At 48.2% G+C, this 26,703-nt stretch overlaps 1 protein-coding gene across 6 annotated transcripts in view; it reads left to right on the plus strand.

The window, feature by feature from the left end:
* Positions 1–26,703, plus strand: part of LRP4 (LDL receptor related protein 4) — a 565,328-nt gene that overhangs the window by 346,634 nt on the left and 191,991 nt on the right. For all 6 annotated transcript variants that reach the window (XM_069623191.1, XM_069623193.1, XM_069623192.1 and 3 more), the window contains exons 27-28: positions 13,219–13,444; positions 15,601–15,904. In XM_069623191.1, the coding sequence (XP_069479292.1) occupies positions 13,219–13,444; positions 15,601–15,904 (530 nt within the window). The remainder of the gene's footprint in view (positions 1–13,218; positions 13,445–15,600; positions 15,905–26,703) is intronic.

Here is a 26,703-nt window from a genome sequence, read left to right on the forward strand (position 1 = left end):
GGAGCGATCAAGAAGAACAGAAAAGAAGGTTTCTAGGAAGAAGGAGCGAAGGTGAGGAGTTAGGGGAGGGAGGAGATTCGGAGTCTACGTTCTCTGACGAAGATATCACAGTTCATGGTGACACCCACAAAGAGAAAGTTAAGTAAGACGGGGACTATTCTTGGGAACGGTAATTCACCCAAGAAAATGTAATTAAGCATTAATCTTAAAGGTGCTGTGTGTCACTATACAAAAAGGAGATGCCTATGGAGTTTGTCCCAGTCAGACGAAGATCTGGCAGGATTCGGACTTCGGAAGACAATGCACTCACAAATGGAGCGGTACCACGGGTATTGGGCTTCTGCAACCTTGGAAAGTCGCAGCAGCAAGTAAGAGGTTGCGCCAAAATAGTTTGTCTCGAGGCTAGTTGGTCCCACCAGCCTAAGGCCGGATGTCCTTTACAGGTCTTCCCTGGCTTCACCAGGCACTTTGCGGTCCAGGAGGGTGCTGCTGGCGTCTGCTTTGGATGTTGTCATCCAGTGATCGGCTCTGCCCTTAGTCCCAAAAACCTTGTTTTTTATGCAAGTTCCCATTCATTCACAGCGCCAGGCTGTAAATCACACAGCAGGGTGGCTGTCCTCCAGGAAAGCCAGCCGGTCAATTGGAACTGGTTTCACTCTGGCACACCTAGAGGCAAAGGACAGGGAAGTTTAGGGATCTCCTTCACTTCCTGTCTTTCCAGACACACTGGAGCCTGGGCGGGCTTCAGGCCTGAATCTCGCCAAAAGCAAAATACACAAAAGACTCAAACCAGGTGCAAACAGAGTAAAAGCCCAGAAGAAAATAACTAACAAGAAATTGGAAAAAAGAAGATTGGGCCATTTTGAGAAAATGGTCCTGGATGCAGCACCGCAGCTGAGGTATCGGCCTGCAGATACATGTCACTAGGTCGTAAAAAAGAAACAACTGCCACCAGCCAGTCAAGTGAGTTAGTGTAACAAAATGTTACATGAAGAATGGTTTAAAGGAATTATATGTAACCCCCCAGCACTCCACATAGGGTGTTGTGTGCTGGAACCCATCAAGTAAAGGTAAGACAGACAGAGGTCATCTTACTATTCTTGTGAACAAAATGTACTTAAACATATAAAGAAGTCGTAGGGACTTCTCCGTGGCACTGCACAAAAGGTGCTGTGTGTCACAATGCAAAATCAGATGCCTATGGAGTTTACTAGACACCATAAAACATTAAGGAACATAGAAAATCAGTCAGGAAAACACATGAGTGAGTGAGAAAAAGGCCCCACTCACTCAGGAGTAAAGATTAAAAAGCCCTGAGTCCAGCAAAAGAGCTGGGGGGCCTCTAAGGTTAAAAGGAATTGGCACAGAAATGAACATTCTCTCTAACACAACAAAATACTCCACAGTCAACTTACTTTATCAATTGGGCTTCACAATCAACAAGAACAAAATCAGTCAAATGCCCAGTCAGATAATACAATTTCTAAGGGGCACTGATTTGAACAGAACATTGCCTAGTCTTACCCTCCAACGAGAGGGTACAAAACATGCTTTTTCAAATCCCTCAATACACAGTCGGTCGCCAGGTAACTGTGCGAAAGGCCATGCACCTTCTGTGAATTATGCCCTCCTGCATTAATCTTGTATCACACGCCTGGGTGTGCACGCGTCTAATACAAGAGTGGTTAATGAAACAGTGATCGCAAGCAAGTGGTCTGTGGGACGATCTAGTTGCGCAGCACTGCTAGAACAGGTTGCACAGCACTGCTTGGCCGACTCTGGACTTCTCCCTGGAATCCCGGTCGATGCAGTAGAATTTCGTGAAGGTGTGCGTCGACCTCCACGTAGCAGCCCTGCAGATGTCCAGCAGGGGCACACCAGACAAGAACGCAGTGGTAGCAGCGATCGCTCTGGTCGAATGGGCTCTCGGACGGCCGGGCAACGGTCGGTTTGCCAACCGATGACAGTGCATGATGCAGCCGGAGAGCCATCTGGAAATGGAAGTTTCACAGGTCCAAAGTTCTCAAAAAGCTGCGATGTCTTCCGAAAACTCTTTGTGCGGTCCGCGTAGAACTTTAGCGCTCTAGGTACATCCAGCAAGTGCAAAGTCCTCTTGGCCGGCGACGAAGGCGACGGGAAGAAAACTGGCAACACCAAGGGCTCATTGAGGTGGAAGTCCGACGGCACCTTGGGCATTAAGGAGAGGTGCATCCTCAGCACCACCCTTGTCTCGTGGAAAGTCAAGTATGGAGGCTTGCAGGATAGGGCCTGGATCTCTCCCACTCATAGTGCAGAGGTGATGGCCACAAGGAGCGCTGTTTTCCACGACAGAAATTTCAATGGTGCCGAATGCAGAGGCTCGAATGGCGGCCCCATGAGCCTGGTCAGCACCACGTTGAGCTCCCACGTCGGGGCCGGAGCCTTCACCGGCGGGAACGATCGGAACAGACCCCTTTATAAATTCCTTCACCAAGCCATGAGACCACAGGGATGACCGTCCCGTAGTTTTGGTGTAACGGGAAATCGTTGCAAGATGGATCTTGATGGAAGCGTGAGCTAGCCCCGCCTTGGCCAGCAACAGCAGGTACAGCAGCACTTGAGGGGCTGTAATTCGCAGAGGGTTAATCTTCTGTGCACGGCACCAGACAGAGAACCTCTTCCACTTGTGTCCGTAGCACTTTAGAGTTGAGGACGCCCCAGCCTTTGCAAGCACCTCCTTGCAGTCCGCCGGGATATCGTACCCTCCAAACTCTAGTGCTGCAGGAGCCAGGCCTGCAAGTTCAGCGACTCCGGGTCATGATGAAGGATGGCGCCTCCTTCTCTGGAGAGAAGATCTGCGTCCGTCGACAGTCTGACTGGGGGGGGGACGCTGACAAGTCCAGAAGGTCCAGGAACCAGATCTGTCTCGGCCAAGCCGGTGCGACGAGGATCATCCTGCACCGGGACCTCTTGAGTTGGTTGATGAGTCGGAGCAGCAACGGAGGGAATGCATACAGGAACAGGCTGTCCCAGGGGAACGAGAAAGCATCGCCCATGCTCCTCGACTGGGGAAACCTGCTGGCGAACCTCTGGCACTTGGAGTTTGTCGCCGTCGCAAACAGGTCTATCTGGAGTTTGCCCCATCGTTGGAAAAGTCGATCCACTTGATCCTGACGCAGCTCCCACTTGTGGCACGAGCACAGCTCCATGCTGAGTGAGTCTGCAATGACGTTCTCTGTTCCTGCTAGATGGAAGGGCACTAGAAACATCCCCTGGCCGAAGGCCTAGTGCCACAGATCTTGGGCCTCCTTGGACCGGGCTGGGGATCTGGTGCCTCCCTGCTTCCGGATGTAGAACTTCATGGTGGTGTTGTCGGTGAAGATCCTCACCACCTTGCCCTTGAAGGACAGGAGAAACGACCTGAGGGCCCAGAACACTGCTCGGAGTTCCAGGATGTTGATGTGGAGTGACCTCTCCTCCGGGAGCCAAAGGCCTCTTGCATGCAGGTCTCCCGTGTGCGCTCACCATCCCTCCAGGGAGGCGTCAGTCATCACCGTCTCCTGATGTACCGGGGTCTGAAAGTCCATGCCCGCCGTGAGATGCGCGCGGGTGCCCCACCATCTAATCGCTTGGTGGAAAACCTCATAGTGCGGGATCCTGTCTTCAAAGCTGGCCGTCGCTTGTATCGAACGGGCGTCTAGGAACTCTTGTAGAGGAGGCATCCGTAGCCTGCACAGGCGCAACAGGTAGATGCATGAGGACATCATTCCGAGCAGGGACTTGATGGATCTCGCCCTGGCTATGCCCGTGGCCAGCAGGCACTGCACCTTGCCCAAGATGGCCTTTGTCCTCTCCTCCGACGGTGAGGCCAATCGCGCCTCTGTATCAAGCTTGGCTCCCAGAAACAGTGCGACTTGCGACGGGACCAGGTGGGATTTCGAGTAGTTGATGTAGAATCCCAGATCTGTGAGAAGTTGGGCGGTCTCCGCTGTGTGTTCAACAGCAAGTTCTCTTGTTCTTGCACGGATGAGCCAATCGTCCAGGTAGATGTGGATCCCCCGCAGGCGCAGCCGCGCCGCCACTTGTGCGAGGCACTTGGTAAACATCCTGGGTGCCGATTTCATACCAAATGGCAGGGCCTTGAATTGGTAGTGCCGCCCTTGGACTACAAATCTGAGAAACTTTCGGTGTCCTTTTAGAATGGGGATGTGGAAGTAAGCATCCTCCAAGTCCAGCGACGATAGGAAGTCGCCCTCCTCCAGCTGTCCCAGCACATGCTGGAGGATGACCATCCTGAACTTTTGTGCCTTGATGTATTTGTTTAACCGTCACAGGTCCAGGATGGGGCGCCAACCGCCTGTCTTCTTTCTGACGAGGAAGTACCTTGAGTATACTCCGGAGCCCCGGAGCCTCTTCGGGATGAGCTCGCTGGCACCCTTCTTGACCATCGCCCTTACTTCTAACAGCAGTTGAGGGATGTGATTTTCCTTCCTGGCCACGGGAAGAATGCGGGGGCACTTCCTTTGAAATTCGATAGTGTGTCAGTGGGCCAGGGGATCCAGTACCCAATGGTCAGTGGAGATGGACTCCCACACGCTGACGAACTTTGCCAGCCGGCCTCCCACCAGGGTCCTCTGGTGGGGGCCCGACGCTACAGCCAGTTCAGTCCTGCTTTGAGGCGGCCTTGCCGCCTTGGCCTCCTTGGCGACGACGACGAGATCCTCCTAACTTGCTGCGTCCTCTGTAGGCCTCCTGCGACGAGGAGCAGGCCGCCTGGCGGTACGACGAGGAGCCGCCGCCGGATCCCTTGGAGGCACCCTGTCTGCCTCCGGCATTCCGAAAGGGCGGCCGTCGTTGCTGCAACACTCCCAAGGCCCGAGCCGTCTTCGTGTCGGTCTTGATGGCCTGAAGTGACTCATCCACTGTTTTTCCAAACAGGTTGCTCCCGTCGAAGGGCATGTCCAATGCTCTGGTTTGCACGTCCTGGCGGAAATCAGTTGCCTTGAGCCATCCCCACAGTCGTCGAAGGCAAACACTGTTGCCCAACTGGCGGAATCCGGTATCAGCGATATCCATGGCCACCGTTATGGCGTGGTCCAACGCCACCTCACCTTCCTGCAGGATCTCCAGGGCCTCTGACCTCTTGTCGTCCGGTAGGAAGTCCAGCAGGGGAGCGATCTTGTACCACAGCTCCCTGTCGTAGCGGGCCACAATCGCTAGGGCGTTGGCCACCTTAATTGTCATCGCCGCAGACGAGATGACTCGTCGTCCCATGGCGTCCAGCTTCTTTCCCTCGCCGTCAGGTGGGGAGGTCGAAGTTGAGGATGATGCCCCCGCCACCTTCTTCTTGGCCGCCGCCGAGATGACCGTATCCGGGGTCAGCTGTTCCCTAAGGCATAAAGGGGCGGAATCGGGGACCCGGTACTTCTTCTCGTACCGATCCCTCTTGGCAGGCGTAGTGGACGGGTTCTTCAGGAGAGCAAGTCCCTCCTCCAAGATATCGTCAATCAATGGCACCGCGAAGACCGTCTTCCTCTTGGCCTCGCGCCGCTGATAGAGGAAACCTTCCTTCTTCTGTTCCTCAGGGCAGAGCTGAAAAAGCTTGGATGCCCTGGCAATCATGGCGTGGAAGGAGCCAATTTCGCCGGGCGGGGAGACCCGAGGGAGTGGTGATGGACGGCCCATCCCGTCGTCATCCGTCCCCGTCGTGGCCGTATCCGTTCCTGTGTCATCCCTAGGACCAGGGGAAGTAGATGAAGGCTGAGCGGGCCGCGAGTGCTGGAAAGGCGGGGGGATGAACTCTCCTCCGCTTGTTTGGAGGGCTTCCCGACGGGCCCGGTTCTGCTGTCCGTTGGGGTGAAGGGCAATCTCGTCCTTATCTCCGTGCATAAGGTTTGGATTGCCATCAAAATGGCCAACGAGTTGTCCTGAGGCTCGGGCACTGGCTGCGATGGGCGCGATGGTTGCTCCTCCTCCACGGGAGTCTCGTCGGCGCCACCGTCGCTCTCTTTGTCTGCCTCCTCGGGGTTCCCCCGTGGGACCGGACCTCCTCAAACCTCTTGGACTGCCTTCTTTATTATTTGATGGTCGTAGCTTGCTCCCATCTTTAGATTTAGGTTTAGATAGGCGTTTATCACACCCCTGCAAAAGTTCAATAAACACCCTTGAACTGTGGTCACTTGTGTCTGTCTTGCTTCGATACCATGCCTCCCTTGTACCGGCCAGATCGTAGCATTCTGAGATGCAGAGAATGATCCACCTGGACAGGGTTTGTTTAGTCGCATCCCTGCCAGCATGAGCACCAGATTTACCTACTGCTTTGGGGTCTATCATAGATGAGGAATACATGGGAGGAAAGAATCCATTAGAAAAACAAATTACTTGCCTCTCGATAATCTTTCTGATGGTTGCCAGTACTCCAGTGTGCATTTTCAGGTACTGGGCATACTTCCCGGGTCTTTCATGTCCTGCCACGGGCCCTCGTCCTTCTGGTCCTCATATGTATGTCATTCCTGTAATTACTGTTGAAGATATGCACCCGGTTGCCCTCGGCCTGGCTGCGCTATACAAATAAAACAAATACAAATAAAAATCCATCCTGGGACTATTTTGCAGGCTGTTTTACTGCAATTTGTTGCCGCTTACTGCCAAAGTCTCCTGCCTTGGTACTCAAAGCTGCTGCCACCTGTAAGGGTGTTGGGACCCCAGCACCCTCACCAGATATGCTTCGTATGGGTCTCCACCGTTGTCTGCTGGAGGTGGCATTTTTGCTGGTATGCCATTCACGTTTGCCTGCTGAGCCAATAGTCTGCCATGTGTATGTTTCTTCCGTCTTCCTGGAGCCACATTTTTTTTTTTAAAACAGATTCCACTTCTGTATAGTGGGTCCCACTCCTGTAAAAGACGATGTTCTTTTGTGCCGTTGAAGTCGTCTTTGGCTCACGGTTCAAGTCCCTGGATGACCGGATCTCTCCTTGTGCTGTAAAAAGAGTTGTTTACTTACCGGGTTGTGATTCCTTCCTGTAATAGTATATTTCAGGAAGCAACACTGTAAGTACCTACCATTAGGTCCTGGGTTGGTTGGTTACTTACTCTTGATACTCTCACGGGTCAACGTTGTCCTTGGTAGAAAATCCCTGCAGGCGAACTTCAACCACGTTTCTCCCTTGACTTACATTGCGGGCTGTGTCCTGCTTGACTGCATTCAGTGCTGGGTTGTTAGGTCTGAAACCTGGCCCTGGAACTCATCTTGTAAATCTTTTTTGGGTTTCCCACCTTGGAGTGTATTATTCCCCTCTGGGTATGGGTAGTATAAACCTAAAACATATCCTGGACTTTTTTTTCCTCTTGCTTTGTTGTACATTGTATAACCCTGTTTTACCACCTTTGTTTTACCACTGTGCTCTGTGCACATGTATTATGTGTAATACTTACATAGAGTGTGTTGTGCCTTATGGTCGCCTACAGACCCCATTTAAATTGTGTTGTGCCTTATGGTCGCCTACAGACCCCATTTAAATTGTGTTGTGCCTTATGGTCGGCTACAGACCCCATTCTGATTGTGTTGTGCCTTATGGTCGCCTACAGACCCCATATAAATTGTGTTGTGCCTTATGGTCGCCTACATACCCCTTTTAAATTGTGTTGTGCCTTATGGTCGCCTACATACCCCTTTTAAATTGTGTTGTGCCTTATGGTCGCCTACAGACCCCTTTTTAATTGTGTTGTGCCTTATGGTCGCCTACAGACCCCTTTTTAATTGTGTTGTGCCTTATGGTCGCCTACAGACCCCTTTTTAATTGTGTTGTGCCTTATGGTCGCCTACAGACCCCATTTAAATTGTGTTGTGCCTTATGGTCGCCTACAGACCCCTTTTTAATTGTGTTGTGCCTTATGGTCGCCTACAGACCCCTTTTTAATTGTGTTGTGCCTTATGGTCGCCTACAGACCCCATTTTAATTGTGTTGTGCCTTATGGTCGCCTACAGACCCCATTTAAATTGTGTTGTGCCTTATGGTCGCCCAAGCACACCAGCGATCCGACCAGGCCACACTGATACCTCCTAGTACCTAGGATGCTTTTCAGCCCACTCTGAACCTATCCACTCCTGCCTACCTTAGGCTAGATCCACCCTAGCTGACTGTATCCTCCCCAACACACAGCCCCGCCCATCATACAATCATGCCCATAGCGTCCTGCAAGCTCACCGCTGCCACCACCACGCTGCTCACTCTCATCGCTACTCTCACTGCTCTCAAACTCTTTATTCCTATCCATCCTCTCTTCCCCACATCACCTAGCCCACTCCCCTACCACAAGCATCTCGCTACCACGGACTCCACACTAACCATGCCAAATCGTACACCTTGTGTCGTAAGTATGCATAGACTAGAAAGACTTAGAGCCCGCACACGGACCACAGAACGTAGCACACTACCCCTTCCCACAGAACTCAGAAACTACAGACTGAGCTCCCGCACCACCTCAACACGTCGCCCCCACACAGGATACCCACTCTCTCACAGTCCACCACCCACTAACCCTGCCACACCCCGCAACTCCACCTCACATAACATATCAGATACGACCACCACTCGCACTTCCACAAACAAGCCACACACACACCCCACATCAAATGTGCACTCCTCAATGTCCGATCACTCCCAGCTCATGCATCTGGTATTCATGACCTCATAACCAACAATAACATTGAACTATTAGCCATCACTGAAACATGGTTACATGAAGCATCAGGCCCAGCCGTTACACTTGCACTACCACCTGGCTTCTCCATACTCAGACAGGATAGGCCAGATCGAACAGGAGGCGGAGTAGCACTCATCTACAAAGAGAACCTCCAGCTCCGACCTGTCAGTCACCCCCGACCAATAACTCTGACCTCTTATCGGCCAAACTCACACTGTCACCCAACAGCACCATCAACATTCACCTACTATACCGCCCCCCAGGCAACACCCTAGACTCCCAGGACAACATCATTCACATCATCAGCAACAATATCAAAAGCTCCACCAAAACCCTTCTACTAGGTGACTTCAATCTCGGTCTCAACGACTCCAAGGACAAATCGGCAGCCTCCCTCACCAAGGAACTCATTGACCTGGGCTTCACCCAAAAAATAGAAAGTCCTACTCACATCAAAGGCCGCATCCTTGACTGGATTGCAGACCTTAACTGCCTCTCCACTATCACCTCCAACTTCTCACTGCCTTGGACGGACCACAACTGCATCGAGTTCTCTATTCCTATCACCAAAAACCACAAAACTCTGACCCCTGCTAATGCTGCACAAGTCAGAAGCTCTAAAAAACTCATAGAGGAGAACCTGCGCCCATACCTCAATACCCCTGAGTTAGCTCCTCCATTCGCTAATGACCCCAACATCCTAGCAGACATCTACAAAGATGTCCTCACCAAAGCTATCAATGAAATAGCACCACTTGAATGGAAAAAAGAGAAGACATCCCTACACACCAACTCATGGTTTACAGAAGAGCTGCATTCTATGCGGTCCCACAAAAGAGCAGCACTAAAAAACTGGCAATCTGACCCCTGCACCAATACCAAAAACAAATTCAATTTAATCTCCCACCAATACAAGACAGCTATCACCGATGCCAAAGCTTTCATCACACGAATCTCCAATGCCAAATCACACTCCAAAGAGATCTTCGCCATTTTTAATGAGCTCATCTCCCCCCCTAATACACCGGACGAAATAATCAAAAATGAAGCTTGGTGTACCAGCATTCAAGCTGCCATGCTACACAAAATTGACCTTCTCCAAAAAAAAATCAAAGACCACTGCAAAGCACTTCCTCAACAGACAGGATCTAAACCTAGCCAACACCCCACCCACCTCTTCCAAGCGCACCATACCTGATTTTTCCTTCAGAGACATCACTGAATCAGAAGTTATTAACCTACTAAAAAACCTCAAACCCTCCCCCTGTAAAGGCGACATCTGCCCACCCAAACTAGTCAAGGACTGCGCAGACTGCTTTGCGCCACTCTTCACGGCATTCATCAATGCGTCCTTTAAAACAGGCATCATCCCAGCTAACCTCAAAGAGGCATGGGTCCGGCCTCTCCTAAAAAAAAACCTACTCTCGACCCCCTACCACCTAACAACTACAGACCAATAACCACAGTGCCTTTTTTGCTTAAATTACTGGACAAAGCCGCACACTGCCAAATCCAACACTTTCTGGAAACCCACTCCATCCTCGGGACTAGGCAATCAGGCTTCCGGAAAGGACATGGCACAGAAACAGCGCTGGTAGATCTGAAGAATCAGATCACCCAAATCATGGACAAAGGCAAGCCTGCTCTTCTGCTCCTTTTAGATCTCTCAGCCGCTTTCGATCTGGTTGATCACAAGACCCTCACCTCACACCTCACACACTCAGCCAACTTCTCCAAAGAAGCAGCCCTCTGGATCTCTTCCTTCCTAGAAGGAAGAGCCATGAAAGTCTTCTCAGGCATCGCCAACGCCACTCCCACGACAATACACTGCGGGGTCCCTCAAGGATCCTGCACTGCACCCACACTCTATAACTTGTTCACCAAGCCCCTCTTTGACAAACTTGACTCATACGGCATTACATACACGAACTACGCGGACGACACACAAGTACTTCTACCCCTTTCAGGATCATACAACGAAGACGCAAAGGCACTCCACACAATCTACTCTGTCATAAAGGCATGGATGACAATTAATGGCCTCTGCCTCAATGGTGACAAGACTGAAATCATGATACTAGGTCAACAGAACACCCTAGACAAACTTGACAAACTATACGCCAACTTCTCCATTGACAACTCCATCATCCCCGTATCCACAGCCGTAAAGACCTTGGGAGTATACCTTGACTCCTCTCTATCCATGACCAGACAAGTCAGCGCAATCACTTCTGCTTCTGCACACACCATCAAGCTCATAAATGCCATCAAGCCCTACCTCTCCAAACCTAATTGCCTCTCTGTAGCTAGAGCAACCATTGGAGCCAAATTGGACTACTGCAATGCACTCCTAGCAGGCACATCTGCCAAAAACATAAACAGACTACAAGTCACGCAGAACAGTGCTCTTCGGGCCGCTCTTAGTATCCCAAGAAGAGAGCATATCACACAGGCCAGGCACTCAGCCCAATGGCTCCCGGTCAAAGAACGGATCACTCTCAAAATCCTCACCCTCACTAACAAATGCCTCTCTCTCTCCGCCCCGTCCTATCTATCAGAAACCATCCTCAAACCTTCCTCCTCCCGTCCTACCAGGACGCAATACTCTAACCTAATCTGCATCCCACTCATCAAAAAAGCCAAAGCCGGAGGACTAGGTTTCCCCTACATTTCAGCCAAGACCTGGAACGCCCTCCCTGCAGACATTAGAGCGGAAAACTCTCTTCCCATTTTTCAAGAAGTTGAAAACTTCATACCTTGCAAAATAACTAAAACGCTCAGGAATCCATGTAAATATACTGCATCTCTATTGTATACATGTCCACTGTAATTTTTGTATTATATGTAATTACTGTACCCTATGTAACTAAGATTTTGCCTGTAACAAGCGCCGCGATGCCTCCGGGCTGACGCGCGCTCTACAAATTTGAATAAATAAATAAATAAAGAGTGTAGCAGGAAACCTGTGACAGAATTTTGTGTGGTTTGTTGGATCCTAGTTATGATGGTATTACTCTGGTTTATTTTCTAGGAGTCTACTCTTTTCTCACCTCTGAAAGTCATTATGTTTAGTATCTGCCACAAGGTATGGGGCTTGCATTTCAGGGCCAAGTGTGAGCAAGGCCTAACAGCCATTTATTGGTTTTCATATTGACTCTACAATACATAACTGTTATGTTTAATCTGAGCACTTTTTATCCTAACCTAGATATTCCATGTGTGACCTTAATATAAGTGTATATTTTTCAGTATACCTGTGTGGTGTATTCTTTTGGGAATACGTCCGTGCAAGCCTTCCTAACTCCTGAAGTTAAGCCTGACAGCTCTTCTATACTTTTCCATTGGAGAGTCTGTTCTTTCCTTGTGTCTGACACACTGTTCTACCATTAAGTTAGATGATTACACAGCCCTCGCCAGAGGATTGTGCAAAAAATCTCCCTAACACCTGATGTGGGAGTTTCTGACCTTAGAGGGCTGTAAGGCTGCCAAAAAGCAAGATGGACAAATACCAGGGTTTAGACCATGTGGGAAAGTCATTTTGACTGTTACTCAAAATGTCATTGTCACAGTAAAGAAGTTATAAAACACAGTTACTGCTACCAGCCTTATACAGGAAGACCACAAAGACATACACATATTTGCAAAGTGTCCCCATAGCACACCACTTGAAGTGGTGTGTGGTACAAAGTAAAAATGGAGGGAAAAAAATGGGAGAAACTGACTCCTTTCACTGGCAGTATTGCGCACTGATCAGTACCCCAAAATAAATGACATGAGCATGTAAGTGAAGCTAAAATATCTTTATTTATCTCAGAAATCGGCCAGGATTCCAAAACATAGCCCAATGTGTGGGAGTCACATTGAAGTCAATGGAGGGAAAGCTGCAAAAGAAACATTTACCTTACAGCGCCATCTCAGGAGGCTCTACTATCAAGTGTCAGATCCGTGTCCACACCAGTGGAGAAATGCACACTTGCCTAACAGTCTTGTCCAGCCAACAAGGACACTCCTTCATTGAAGTGCAAAGCAATTCTCCCTGAACAAGGGTACCTACACCAAATCCCGACGCACATTTCTTCTATTTTGGGCATCGTTGAGGTGCAACAAACATTGACCTCTTGCTGTCAATGCTTAGAGGAATGCTACACTTCACTTTTGATGCACAATTTGACAAAAAACAAGGCAAGCAGTGGTTGTCTGGTAGACTTGGCCAGGGTCATGTTCCCATGGTCAACTTTCACTCATTGTCCACATGGCTGTAACCACATACCTCCTGATGTGCATGACTCATGTTCTATGTGTGGCTTTGTTAGGGGTAGGCACAGTGGATGTTGAGTTTAGCCTTATCATGGCAGGATGCATAAATGCAAGTGTGTTCTTGGAATGTTGAGTGGGTGGGTGCTGCAAGGTTTCTGATGGTGAGGGCATGGGTCTATGGGTTACTCTGGTCCTGTGCACAAGTGGAGGTGGAGAGTTTAGAATCTCTGGCCTTGCTTTCATGTGTTTCCATCTTTTCTTTTGTGTCTATAACAGCGCATTGAGGCTGCAGACTTAAATGGTGGAAACCGCCACACACTGGTGTCACCCGTGCAGCACCCCTATGGACTCACCCTGCTCGACTCATACATTTATTGGACCGACTGGCAGACCCGCAGCATACAAAGGGCCGACAAAAGCACCGGGGGCAACATGATCGTGGTGCGCTCCAACCTGCCGGGACTCATGGACATCCAGGCGATAGACCGGGCACGACCGTTAGGTGAGGAGCTGTGCATGTGTCTACGGCACTGGGAGTGGGAAGGGCGAAAGAGTGTTTTGTGAGGGTGAAAGCCCTAGAATGTAAAGAGGTTAATGTGGTATATTTGGTTGATGACAGACATTACCTTAAAGAGTCCTTAGATGGTGTCTCTTAGGTCAGAAATCCATTGTTGGCTCGTTTGGTCCCTTTATTTTTAGGCTGGTTTTTTTGGTATACTGATCTTCTTTTCTGTGACATATGGCTACCTTAGCAGACACACTTTAAAATTGTCTCATTTTGTCCGTGGATGACTTATTTGGTTGATGGCAGACATTACCTTAGGAACTCCCTATAGTGTCTACTACGTCAGAAATCCATTGTTGGCTCAGTTTGGCCCTCTCAGTGAGTTCCTTTGTATTTATGTTGCCTTTTTGGTGTACTGATCTTTTGCGTTTCAGTGAAGATTTATCCACTGTTAGGGGAGTTTGAGGTAAGACTTCATAAAACTATCCCTTGGCATACAGGTCCCCAACTCTTAATATAAGTCTGTACTACTCAAGGAACCTTGGTAGAGTGGCAGAGCAGTCAAGCTTATCATAGGAGGAAGATGTGAGCTGTAGGTAAGTACACTGAACATCGTAAATACAATAGTTCAATGAAACACTTTAACATAAAATGTTATCTTAAAATATATACATTTATTATAGTTACACAAGAAAGGTAGTTAAATACTTAGGTCAATTAACCAACACACTTGGGAATACTTAAACACACTCTTCAAAGGCTTGCGCTACAATTGTTTGACACTAATGACAGTTCTACTGTATCATTGGTACGACCACGCACTCGCGTTAAGACAAAGATGTACGGTAATTGCATTTAGTTAGCAAAACCACATAAAGTATTTTAGGAAGGAAAAAGGTTGGTTAATCACAGAGCAGCAGAGCTTAACGTTCTACAGACACTTTTCAGGCAAACTAACACTACTATACAAAACTATACAAAAAAATCTGTTTGGAGTGGATTCAAAGTCTTTAAGAAGCAGCACAACAGCAAAAGTTCCTCAGGATACTTTCAGTCTCTAAGAAAAGATACTTAGTAATTCAACACAATGATGGAGACCCTCCAAAAGGACTCTGTAAAGGGACACAAGCTGTTAGCTTGTGTCGGAGGTAGAGGCGATACTCTTGATACCTCTTCACGCAATCGCGTCACTCTGGAGCGACTTCTCGGTTCAAGGTATTAGGTAACCCACCTTTTGGAATAGGTCTGTACTACACAAGTTGGTAGTGTGACTGAGCAGCCAGGCCTATCTCAAGAGGGGTAAATGTGAGCTGTAGAGCTGCAGCAATGACATTCTTTTTAAAGAATGCTTTAAATATCTTTGTGTATAAATGAATATTATAAAACTTTAAGTGTGTAAGTGTTTAATTGGGTACTTGTATTTACCGATTTCATTGCACAGCTCTACAGCTCACATTACCATTCTTCAGATAAGCATGACTGCTCAGTCACACTACCGCTTTGTGTAGTACAGGCCTATATTAAAAGGTGGGTTACCTAATACCAAGAGATATGTCTTGTGTAGTCCCACACCAGTTGGACTGCACTAATTCTCACCTAACAGCCACCAGAGTTGGCGCTTAGGAGGACCGGTGTCATTGGCTGGGGGCGGTATGACCCAAAGGACACTGATTAGTTATAGAGGAGATGAGCAGTTTTCAGTCTAAAGCGAAACTGCTTTCTTTTACCAAGGACTCTCAGCCTGAGGACAGGGAATATTCATGAGCATGTGAATCCATGCAAGACCCATGATGGAAAATAAGAGTTACAGGTAAGTAACTTGTACCTTCTATCTCTGTTTTACCGGCACACCTTTCTTTACTGTCCCTGATTTCCTCACCCTCATTTTTTTTCTTGCATAATTTACAGATATTTATCTTTTCTACCCTTTGGTGTCACATTTCAATCTTATTTCCTCTCTGTTGTCCTCCATCTCACTGTTTCTCTGTTCCTCCCTTTCCTTGGATCTCTCCTTTCATGCCCCTGTTCCCAGAGAACCACACACACTGCTGTAGTCTCTGCTTTTTTCCACCTGTAGGTCTGAGTGTTCTTTCGTCTATTCTTACATCTAAGATGTATGTGATTTAGACATGATTTCTCTTCTTTTCTTAAAGGCTTCAATAAATGTGGTGAGCGAAACGGAGGCTGCTCTCACATCTGCCTACCTCGCCCCGTTGGCTTCTCTTGCACCTGCCCGACAGGCATCCAGCTGAAGGAGGATGGTAGGACATGTGACCCATCACCAGAGACATACCTGCTCTTCTCCAGCCGTGGTTCTATCCGAAGGATCTCCCTAGACACCAGCGACCACACAGATGTGTATGTTCCTGTGCCTGAGCTCAATAATGTCATCTCGCTGGACTACGACAGTGTGGATGGAAAGATCTATTACACAGACGTATCCCTGGATGTGATCAGGTATGTTTCACACTCCTCTGGCAAATGTTTGTCACAGGTGTGTTGCACCCATTTATGCCCTAGACCTACAATATGTATTGGTAGAAAGGATGAAATGGACACAAGGATCTGCATTCGCTTACAAAGATGTCCTGTTCATAAATTCAACATAGTCATTCTCCGTCCAGGGTCTTGCACATTATTAAATGTCCAGAATCCATATGTAGAGGTAAGTAAGGGCCCTGCAAACAGGAGCCCTGGATTTTCAATCCTGTCTTCTCCACATGTGGGAACAACTGAATGCTCTGGTCACCTTCAAAAGTAACCCCAGGTTGTCATCCTCAGAATGTGGCCTCCTGAATGAGCTCATTGATCCATACAAAACGGCACCTTGTTTGCCCCCTCTTCAGGCCTTTTCAGTGGTTTTCAGTCCTTATTAGGAAATATATTTCTTAGGCTGTTTTTCTAGGAACTACGTATGTCACTCTACCTAGTTTGTATGGTGTTTCTAATTTTTCCTTCCTGCCACGGATCCTCATCTATGATATTGTATTTGCACATCAGTTGTTTTTCAGAAACTCTTCTGCCATCAGGGGTGCAGTGCAGCTCCACCTAGGCTCTGCCTGACATCTCTACACGTCCCGTGCCAGACATGACATTGGGGCCAGTATATATCGAGGTGCCATGCCCTGTAACTCAGAGTTCCTTTTCTCTGCACACTTTGCTCGCTTCGCAACACGCTCCCTGTTGTTCTGAAAATGGCCAAGCCCACTAAGGCCTCGAGTTTTAAACCTTATGCAGATTATGGCCGGCATATGTCGGTGCAGGGCCTCCACAGGATTTGTCTTTACTGCCTGGGGAAGAACCACAACACCAAAGAATGTGGGTCATGCCAGTACATGCCCTCTGGGAAAGGGCAGGAAAACTCTCCACATACTTCCACGGGAGAGGAGTGATGTGAGTGGTAGGAAATATTTCTCTTTACAACACATTTTCCTCAATTTTTCTGCCCCCCCAAACCTTTTGATTTTATTTTTTAATCTGACCTGAACCTTTTACAGTGCAGTGAAGCATTCAGCTTCACTACTCTGGCTGTTGCTCATCTGTCATAGGGAAACAGACACGTCTTTCAGACTTTCACTACTGGGAAAATTGGTTTCCCTTAGTCTTGTTACTTTGTTGCCACTTTTGATAACGTGTTATCACTTTTGGTAACGTTTTATCATTGTACTGCTTTGTAAAATGCATTGTACAATGAGGTACACTTTTTGTTTTGCCCTAGACTAATACTGAGAGGATCTTTGGTTACTTTAGGTGTGCCTAAGGGACAAGCTGGTGGCAGCAGTTACGTTTTGCTATTTTCTGGTGTATTTTATTTAAGCCTTTATGCGTTGACCCCATTCCCCTACTGTGGGTAGTGTCCAAACATGGCTGTGCCACAATGTTTTTCAGTTGTCCCCAGGCCATCTTTTCACTAACCCTTCTTCCTGACCTGTGAGGACAGGAAAATCCTAATATGGACTTCCCATGCACAGGAAAGCTTAGGCTTTTGCGTGCTACTGCAGTGCCGTGTGTGTTTGCTGCCAGGAAGTGGGCTGGAATTGTTTGGTCCCAATCCACAAACTGGTTTCAGTGTGTCTAAATGGTTTGCACGAGCTGTGCCACCATTGGTCTTGATTGGACCACTGTTGGGTTGTGTGCGGGGGCCAGATCTTTGATTGGCTTGTGGGAGTTTCGGCTCTTACCTGCTTTTTTAATAAGAAAAGAACCCCGGCAGCCATTCTTCAGAGATCCTGGAAGAAACCTGAAGGATCCAAGTATCCTGTCCAGCTGCCAGACGTGTAAGGAGACCATGGATCTTTTGGAAGAAGGCCTGGCGACCAACTTCTGCTGCTGTCCTGGAAGAGCCCCGTTTTGTAGGTGATCTTCAGAAGTCCTGCAAAGGAGCTTTGACCCTTGGAGTGTAGGGGGAATATCAATTCTCGACATCAACTCAGAGTCCTGTGAAGAAGAGCCCTTGGAATTGCCCCTGGAACACCAAGTGACTGCCCAGAGTTTGGGCTACCGTGCTGCAGATGTCGCTGTTCCACGTTGAGGCCCGAAACCTTGGGGATCGACAGCTTGTGCTACAGGACTCTGATAGGTAAGATTTTCATATTAATTATAAATCGTCCTGACGTGTGTCAACTCCAGAGCTTTTTTGCTTTACTGGTGGATTATTTTTCCTTTTACCTCAGTGCGTGGGAACCTTTTTCCACACTCAGAATCTTTTACTCTTTTTATGCATGTAATTTTTAAGAAACTCCATAATGTCTTTTTAATGTTATCCTCTTTGACAACTATTGGCACATACTGCCTGTTGTTGCTGGGTTGCCCTTGGGGCTCCCCTTTTAACTTTCTCTGGCTAACCTTGTGAGAACTACAGTTCCCAAGGGTAGAAAGGATCTTTGGATCCGTTTTTCATTTTATTAGTGAGACCAGCACCCCTACCTTGTGTGGACTGCTAGGGAGATAACTGGGTATCCCCCTTTTTCACTCTAAATGTACCATGTATGTTACAAGGACAAACTTACTTTTAATGGCTGTTAACAGTGAGCCTTTTTATTAATTCAGTACCCCTTTACTGTGGGCTGTTTCCACAGCCCCGGTAAAGGCACCTATCGGTACTCATTTTACCAAAATAGCCCGTCTTCTTTTTTCGCCATTTCAGTGTTCCTTGTCCTTTTTTCTTCCTTCCCCTGACCACAGAGCAGGAAAATCCTTTGTGTTCACTTGATCTTCAGTGGTAATCCCGTGGATTCCCCGCCCAGGCTCCAGAGTGTCTGTGAAGGCAGGAAGCGAGGGAGGAGTCCAAAACCTTGCAGCCCTTTGTCTTCCGGCCTGACTGCCAGAATCCAGTTCAAACTGGGAGGCTGGCTGTCCTGAAAGGACTGCTGTCCCCCCCCCCCCCCCCCGCACCCCTTGAAGTTTGAAAGTTGCATGGCTGTTTGATTGGCTGGGTTCCTGCATAAAAGTCTGATCCTGGAAGCTGAAGAGGCAGTCGACCACTGGAACCAAAACCGAAGTGGATGATGACGAAAACGCAGCTTAGATGATTTCCAGCGACCAGAGATTCCTGCTATGTAACTGGAGCCTGCTGTAGCCCTTCTGTTAGGCAAGATTGTATGCAGTACCCTTTGGGTGCACTACAACAACCCTGACCTTCTGGAAATAGGAAAACAAACTTTGGTATAAGTCTGTACTACACAGGTTGGTAGCATGTTGAGCAGCCAGGCTTATCTCAAGAGGGGTCAATGTGAGCTGTAGGGGAGTTACACAGAGGTTCACAGTGACAGGTATTCAAATAAACTCTCACACACAAGGGTTCTTGATTAAACAATTATTAATGTATTTAACAGTCAATTTGAGTAGGCTTTCTTCAAAACGGGGCAATATAATAGTAACACACAAATACACTCCAAAATACACACACTTAATATTTCTAAATCAGTAAGTACCCTTTTGGGATGGCACACAAGACACTTCCTACACCCTCAGGTGACTTTAGTAACTAGGACACTGTGGACATTAATATATCACTGTTTGCATTTAGAATCAGAATTAGGAGTATGTCAAAGAAAAAGGTTATTAGAACAAAACAAGAGATCACACAAATATTCTGAAGCAGGTAAATACTTTTGGTAACCCCCAATGCAAAGTTAGTTAAACCCTCCCGGGAAGGAAGACAAAACACAATGTCGAAGGGAAGAAGAGTCATTCAGGGAGCCAGGGTTGGCCAAAGTCAATTGGGCAAAAGTCAAGGCGAGCTGAAGCACTTTTTGCATGTAGGTAAAAGTCTTGCACAATCTTTTAGAAGTCTTTGTAGAAAAGAAGAAATCAAAGCAGGGCCACAAGCTGATTAGGCTTGTGAAGTAGAGAAGCTGTTAGCAACTCTACAGAGCAGCCAAGACAGGTCTCGACAGAGAACAAGTAAGGTAACAACAAGAGGTAAGTTCTCTGTACAGTACCTTTGGTTTGAATAAAAGGGCTTTGGCTGGCTTCTGTTCCTGTGCAGCTCTGCAGATCCCGAGTTCCTGGGTCTCAGTCGTGGGGACAAGAGGGAGGACGTCTGGAGGACTCCTGCACTGCAACGGGATGATTAGCGACAGAAACGGACCATCTTCTATTCAGTGGCACTTCGTGGTTTCAGCTCCTCGCGCTCCTCGCGTCTATGCAGATAGCAACACTGTGGACTCTTGGCTGTCGTGATGGGCTTTCTTTGCATCTGGGGTCCAGCACTCTGTTGAGGTGGGTCAGGCTCGGTCAATCCTGCTTCCTGGGAGTCCGCAGGATCTTCCTAGAGTTCTTGGCCAACTTAAAAGCAACGCACATGATCTGGTGTTCCTCTCCCTGGCTCTTCGGTTCCAGCAGCAACTGCAGTGGAAATACAACCAGCTTCGAGAGGATGTCCAGGTGGTGATTGGTCCCACCAACTCAAGGGGAGAAGTCGTCCTTGCAGGGCTTCTCTAATCGAGATGAATTCGGAGCTTCAGCACAGCAGCAGGGCTTCACCGGGCAAACCAACGGTCCAGGAGATGCAGCAGGCGTCTCTTCCAAGTTCTTCTTCGGGTTCCTTCGTCCAGTGGTCGACTCTACCTTCCAAGCCAAAAAGCCTTGCCTTTTTATGCAGGTTTCTCCCATTCATTCCAGCCCAGCTGTCAGTCACCCAGCAGGGTGGCTGTCCTTGCCGGACAGCCAGCCGGCCAATCACCTAAGAGTGCATTTCTGTCTCCTAGGAGACTAAGCACAGGGAGTTGTGGGCACCTCCCTTGCTTCTTGCCCCTGCCAGATACCCTGGAGCCAGAGGTGGGCTTCACTTGTGAATCCCGCCAAACACAAAACGAAAAAAGGGACCAAACCTGGTTTGGCGCACAGCGTGAATCTCCCGAAGGACTTTTCCACAAAGAAATGGCAAAAAAAGAAGACTGGGGCTATTTTGACAAAAATGGCGCCCTTGTGTGCTTTACTGCAGCTGCGAACGCAGCCCGTGGTAAACGCACATCACGGTAGTTAAAAGTAAACCACTGCCACCAGCCATTCATCGAGGAAAGGGTAACATAAAAATGTTACATGAGATGCTAGACAAAGGGGATGCTAAGTATCCCCTCCAGCACCCTATTGTAAGATAGTGTTTGCTGGGTCTAGAAAGTCAATTTCACTTCACTGCCATTGGTTTTTACTCCCCAAGAACAGGTGTGACCTTTACTGAATGTGTATGATAAGGTTTTGACTTCTCTAGAACTACTGTTGGGTGTTCCAAATAAAGTTTATAGCTTGGTCTGTGTACCTTCAAGTATAGTGTTGTGTTATACCCCTCGGCCGTAACCCTTAAATCCGGCGGTAGCGCTATTACCGCCGGATTTAAGGGTCTGCCGAATCAGGGCCTCAGCGGATTTCAACCCAGCTCTGAGCTGGTGTGAAATCCGCCGAGAATTCGCGGCCATACCGCCGGCGGGAAATCCACCGGCGGTATGAGCGCGAAATTTCCCCATTGAGCCCAATGGGGAATGTGGCATTCCCGAATGGGCTCAATGGGGAATGGGGACTTCCAAGTCCGCCCAACTCGTGATCCCGCGCTATTAGCGCCGGGGGGTATGGCGGTCGCGCTAATAGCCCCCGCGCTAATACCGCCGGCGTTACCGCCGAGGTCGTGATGAGGCCAATAGTGTTTCAGTGTTTCTTTGGACCATTTGTATTACAATTTCATTTGTACCGATTCTACAGCCCTCTCTCCCTCCTAAGATCCGCCTGGCTGCTCTGTCTACGCTACCCTCAACTCAGGTGGTACAGCCTTATACTAAGAGTGGAGTCTTGCACTGCTTCAGTTAAATGGTTTTACTAAGCCCTTTTGGCTTCAGAAAAACTGTCCTAACACTGTTGGCATGCAGTGGGATAAATGTAGCTTGCCTTACATACCGTCATATGTTTTTACCTGATTTGGATTTTGTGTTTTCATTGGTTTTGGAGTCTGACAAACTCCATAGGCATCTGCTTTTTGTATGCTGACACACAGCACCTTCAGTGCAGTGTCACAGAGAAATCCTCTTAGATTTCTCATAAGGTTCAACTACTTTTTCTTGTGTGAACTGCAGTTCCCAATAATACTAAAATTAAATTAACTTTACTTACCTTTTCTCTTTGTAGGTCCAGCACACACCATCTTATGTGGAGTTCTGGGGGGAGGCGGGGGGGGGGGGGTTACCTAGTAGCACCTTATCCTACTCTCTCATGTAACATTTTTATGTTACCCTCACTACTTTAAGTGGCTGGTGTCACGATGCCTGCCCCAGACATCCGGAACAGGTCCATCTGGCCAGGGAACAGGCAACCAGCCGGTCAAGTGGCACTGCGAGTAGAGCGCTCGCTTTGACACCCGTGCAGAGCCTGTTAACGCAGGTTCGAATCCCGGCAGGGCCAAACTCAGCCTTTCATCCTTCCGAGGTCGATAAATGAGCACCACACACCGTGGGTAATAATAAGCAGCGCTCAGATACCTGAGGGTTCGTAGCGCTATATAAAAGCCTTATTATTATTATTATTATTATTATTATTATTATTATTATTAACCAAGAAGACACAGGAATTCCCAAAACCCCGCCTAGGGGCTATATGGGTTTATGGGTTCAGTCCTGGCGCCATAGGCGCCAGGCTCATATTGCCAACTTTAAACTATGCAGGTCATCCTGCAAAGAACTCATGTACAGGCCATCATGAGGCCATGAAAGGACTACTTTCCTTTAGGAACTATTTTGCTGCTTGGGTGTGGTACTGGAACTTCTTACCTGGGAACTACTTTTTGATGCTATTTAAACCACGCCCGGAGAGCAGCACACGCTTCGCGTTATTCTGCATCTTAGCAGCGTAACGCTCACTGTGTCTACAGCCCAGCATCCAGTCTACAGCCACACCCATCTTGTGTCCGGAGCCGATCCTAGAGAAAAGGAAATAAGAAGAGAAGGTTAGAACAAGGAGATTTCCATTTGGTCATCATCTTTTCCAGGAGCAGCCGCACCTGTGGATAAAGGAAAAAGACATTAAAATAAACCGCGTCGCATTGCCAGCTGCAGCGCCACGCCATACTCACTTGTCTTCGGAGCATCTCCACGACCCGGCGCAACACCCGTTGAATTGCCGCCCGAAACATCAGCATCTGAAAAGACAAGAACAAACAAAAGGTGAGCGGGGTTCCGCCAAAGACATTCTTTTACTTACCGCAAGATACTTAGTCGGAATTTTACCGCTCGAGGCAGCGCTGGTCACCATCCTACGTTAGACATTTTCGGCAAGGCGCCGCACATGCAAAGAAGATAGAGAACTATTGGTTCATTACATTTGGAACAATATTACTTGCTAGATAGTGCTTGGTACAAACAGACTCTTACCTAAGCGCTACCTTCATCCATCGAGGCAAACTCACTCCTTGGATAACGCTGCAAGGGAAAAGGTATGAAAGGAGCAAGAGTGAATTAACAGACATTTGAACTCTAAAAGAACTATACATTCTGTTAAGCGGAAACCTGTGCAGTTCCCTCTGGGACCACTGCAAAAGATTTAGGCCTACGGATGTTTGGCAGTAAATCCACTTGGTATCAGTCTGTACCACACGGATTCACTTGGTAGCTGTGGCTGAGCAGTCAGACTTCCCTCAAGAAGAGTTAGGCAGTATGTGGAATATACAAAATAGGGCAATTTACACAGTAGAACAAGCAGACATGGACAGAGCTTGGGTGTAAAGAGATATAGTTATTTATTTATAAAAACACATCTATGAAAAACACACTGGCACTAATACGGCAAACAACTTCAATTACAATTACTATAAGTATCTCACTCCTCTACCAATAGTTCGACAAGTCTAGGTTCAACGGACCCACTTATTTGCAGACAGAGGTGAATGCTTTAACCTAGATGGCACTCTAATATTCGTTAGAACGGGAGAGAAAAGGCAGGGTATGAAATCAACTCGGTACCAACTGTTTTACGAAGCAAATGCAAGGCAAGTAAGGCAGGGTCTACTGTGGATCACAAAGTTCAGAGGCCAGGCCCACTCGGAGAGAGGCAAGGCGATATGTCCCAAAAAGTATCACAGTGGAAATGCACTTCGAGTCTTTGTAGCAAATTGTCACAGAAAGGTTGCACCAGTTTAGAACAAAAAGTTAAGAAGGTCTGGAGGCGCCCCAATGGAAAGGCCAGGATGAAGACACCTCCCGCTAACCGTCACAAGGGAAGCCAGGCGGACACGGTACCTTGTATGTGGAGAGACAGCTCTGGCGGGGGCAGTTGTTCCTGGTGGTGGATGCAAGTCGAGGCTTTGCCAAGAGATGAGATGATCTCGTCGTCGAAGGAAAGTTGAAGATCGTTGCACCACCAGGGAAGAGACCAGCCGCGGAGTGCTCGGTCACAAGGCACCACCTTTTGGTCGCGGTACGGGCTAGTGGCTAAACGGTTGCCGGGGTGCTCAGCACGGGCAATTCGACCACTACGCCCTGGAAGTGAAGAAAAAGCAAAGGGACTGGTTGTTCCCACCAGTCAGGGGAAGAAGACTCTCCAGCCGGGAGATCTCCTCTGTCGTTGGGAAGTGGTGAGACTGTTCAGCAGGGCTCCAGCGGAGGTGTCGTCGTTGTAGGTCGGCTCAGCTTTACCCTCGTCGGATTCTTAGGTCCTGTGGCGACTTCTGAAGATCCAGTCCCAAAAGCCCTGCTTTTATGCAGCAAACCCCCATTCATTCAGCCTAGCTGTCAATCAAAACAAGCTAAGTGGTGAGCGGGGTGCCTCACCACTTGGGCCAATCACACCAGAGTGCGACTTGAGTTGGCAAGGCAACTCAGTCCAGGGTGCCTAAACCCCCTCCCACACCCCCTGTGGTACCCAGACAGAATGGCACCACTTTGGAAGGCTTCTGTGCAGAAGCCCGCCAAAAGTGGAACAAAGGGCTCAACCTTTGGTTCGGAGTTACAGAGGCGAACACAGACGCCATTTTAAAAACCGAGTTCTGGCAGAAAATACCAACCGGTAGATTTATTTAAGACAAATAAACTAGCGGTATGTTAGAGACTAACGGGAAAAAGTATTAGCCTCCAACAATGGGAAGAATCCCATAGAGTTATATTCGGGGTCGAATATAACCAGTAGTTTCACTGCCACCAGCCAAAACCCGACGAGGGGGGACAGGACAGTGCCCCCCTCGAATAACAGACCCAGGGGTAATCGAATTACCCCTACCAGTACGTCCACAATAGGATGGTTTGTACTAGTTCTGTTCGTAAATTTCGGTCTAGTAAAGCCCATGGTGACTTTACATGCCCTGGGAGACAGTAGTCAGTCCCAGGGTAGTAAAAAACCCCATAGCCCATAGAACACATTGACATTCAAAGGAATTTACCACATTCATGTCCAAGAGCGGGAGAAAAGAGTCTCACTCTTGGCAGGATGGAAAAAAACAAACTCCAGAAATCCAGCAAAGCTGCTGGGGGACTCACTAGGTTAGGAATTCAGCCTAAACAGAGATTTCTCCCTAACACATTTGGTTTACACACTACTAACCTCGGAGTCATTGTGGTCTGGAACTCTGCCAAATACATTTGGATCAGTGAAGTAACTGAACTTCTACACGCCCCTGCACTCCACGCAGGATGGAGAGTTCATCCTTCCAAACAATAAGGTGAGACTTTATGAAGGGGAATACTGGAAGTTTTCAGGGAAAATAGTGTTAGTGTAACCTCTCTACCAGGGGTGGCTATCCCCTTGACTGCTTTTAGGAAAATATTCTTGCGGGCCAGGCAGACGAAACTGAGTGGGCAAGTGCAGTCGATCAACACTTCGCTACGAGTCACACTGGTGGAGACTGCAGCAGTCCAGCTTCGTTCGACGCCCCTGTGGAGCCCAGGTGAGCGTAACAGAAGGCAAAGGCTTACTACAAATCTCCACCCGTGCGTTATGGAGACCTCAGAGACTGACCAATTAGCCCAACTACTGGGAGAACTAAGGGCTGAAGTGCATTCCGCCCGTCAAGAGACTAATGCACTCAGGAGAGAACTGATTGTGGCAAAAGAACGAACGGATGGTCTCGCCAGGCAATTACTTCAAGCTCAAGCTGGGCACACACCTTTACCTGGACTCGGGGGAGCTTCTGCCCAAGCTTAATCAAGTAATCCAGTGCAAGTAATTTTACCAGGGACAGTTCCTTTAGCACAGCCAGAACACTTTGTGGGGGACCCAAAAAGGTTTGCCGTGTTTATGAACCAGTGCCGCCTGCATTTTTTATTTAGACCTGGAGCCTTTCCGAATGATCAAGCAAAAGTAGCCTTTGTACTATCGTATCTCAGCGGCAGTGCAGCCGATTGGTCTATTCCACTAGTCAACCAGGATGACCCTCTTCTTCTGGATTTTCAGGGTTTTCAACTAAGAATGGAAAGACTATTTGCCCGACATTCCCAAGGCCAAGCTTTGGATAACGAACTTTTGTCCTTGCGTCAGGGTAACCAGGATCTGCTGACCTACATCGCAACCTTCAATAGGTTGGTGGTAGAAATCGGAGGGCCAGAGGTCAAGCGGATTACCCTATTTCATTGTGGGCTACGAGGTGAACTAAAAGACGTTTTGGCACAAGTAGTGAACCCACCTCAAGATTGTGCTGAATACATAGACCTGGTTGTCCAGTTGGATCACAGACTTCAGAATCGGAAGGCTGATCGGGCTAGATTTGAGAATCGAGTATTGGTAAGACCTAATGACAACTTCACCCCCAAAGGAACTGATGTATCTGAACCCATGCAAATTGG

This window comes from Ambystoma mexicanum, chromosome 11 (assembly GCF_040938575.1).
Source record: "Ambystoma mexicanum isolate Mex_15411 chromosome 11, UKY_AmexF1_1, whole genome shotgun sequence".
Lineage (NCBI taxonomy): Eukaryota > Metazoa > Chordata > Amphibia > Caudata > Ambystomatidae > Ambystoma > Ambystoma mexicanum.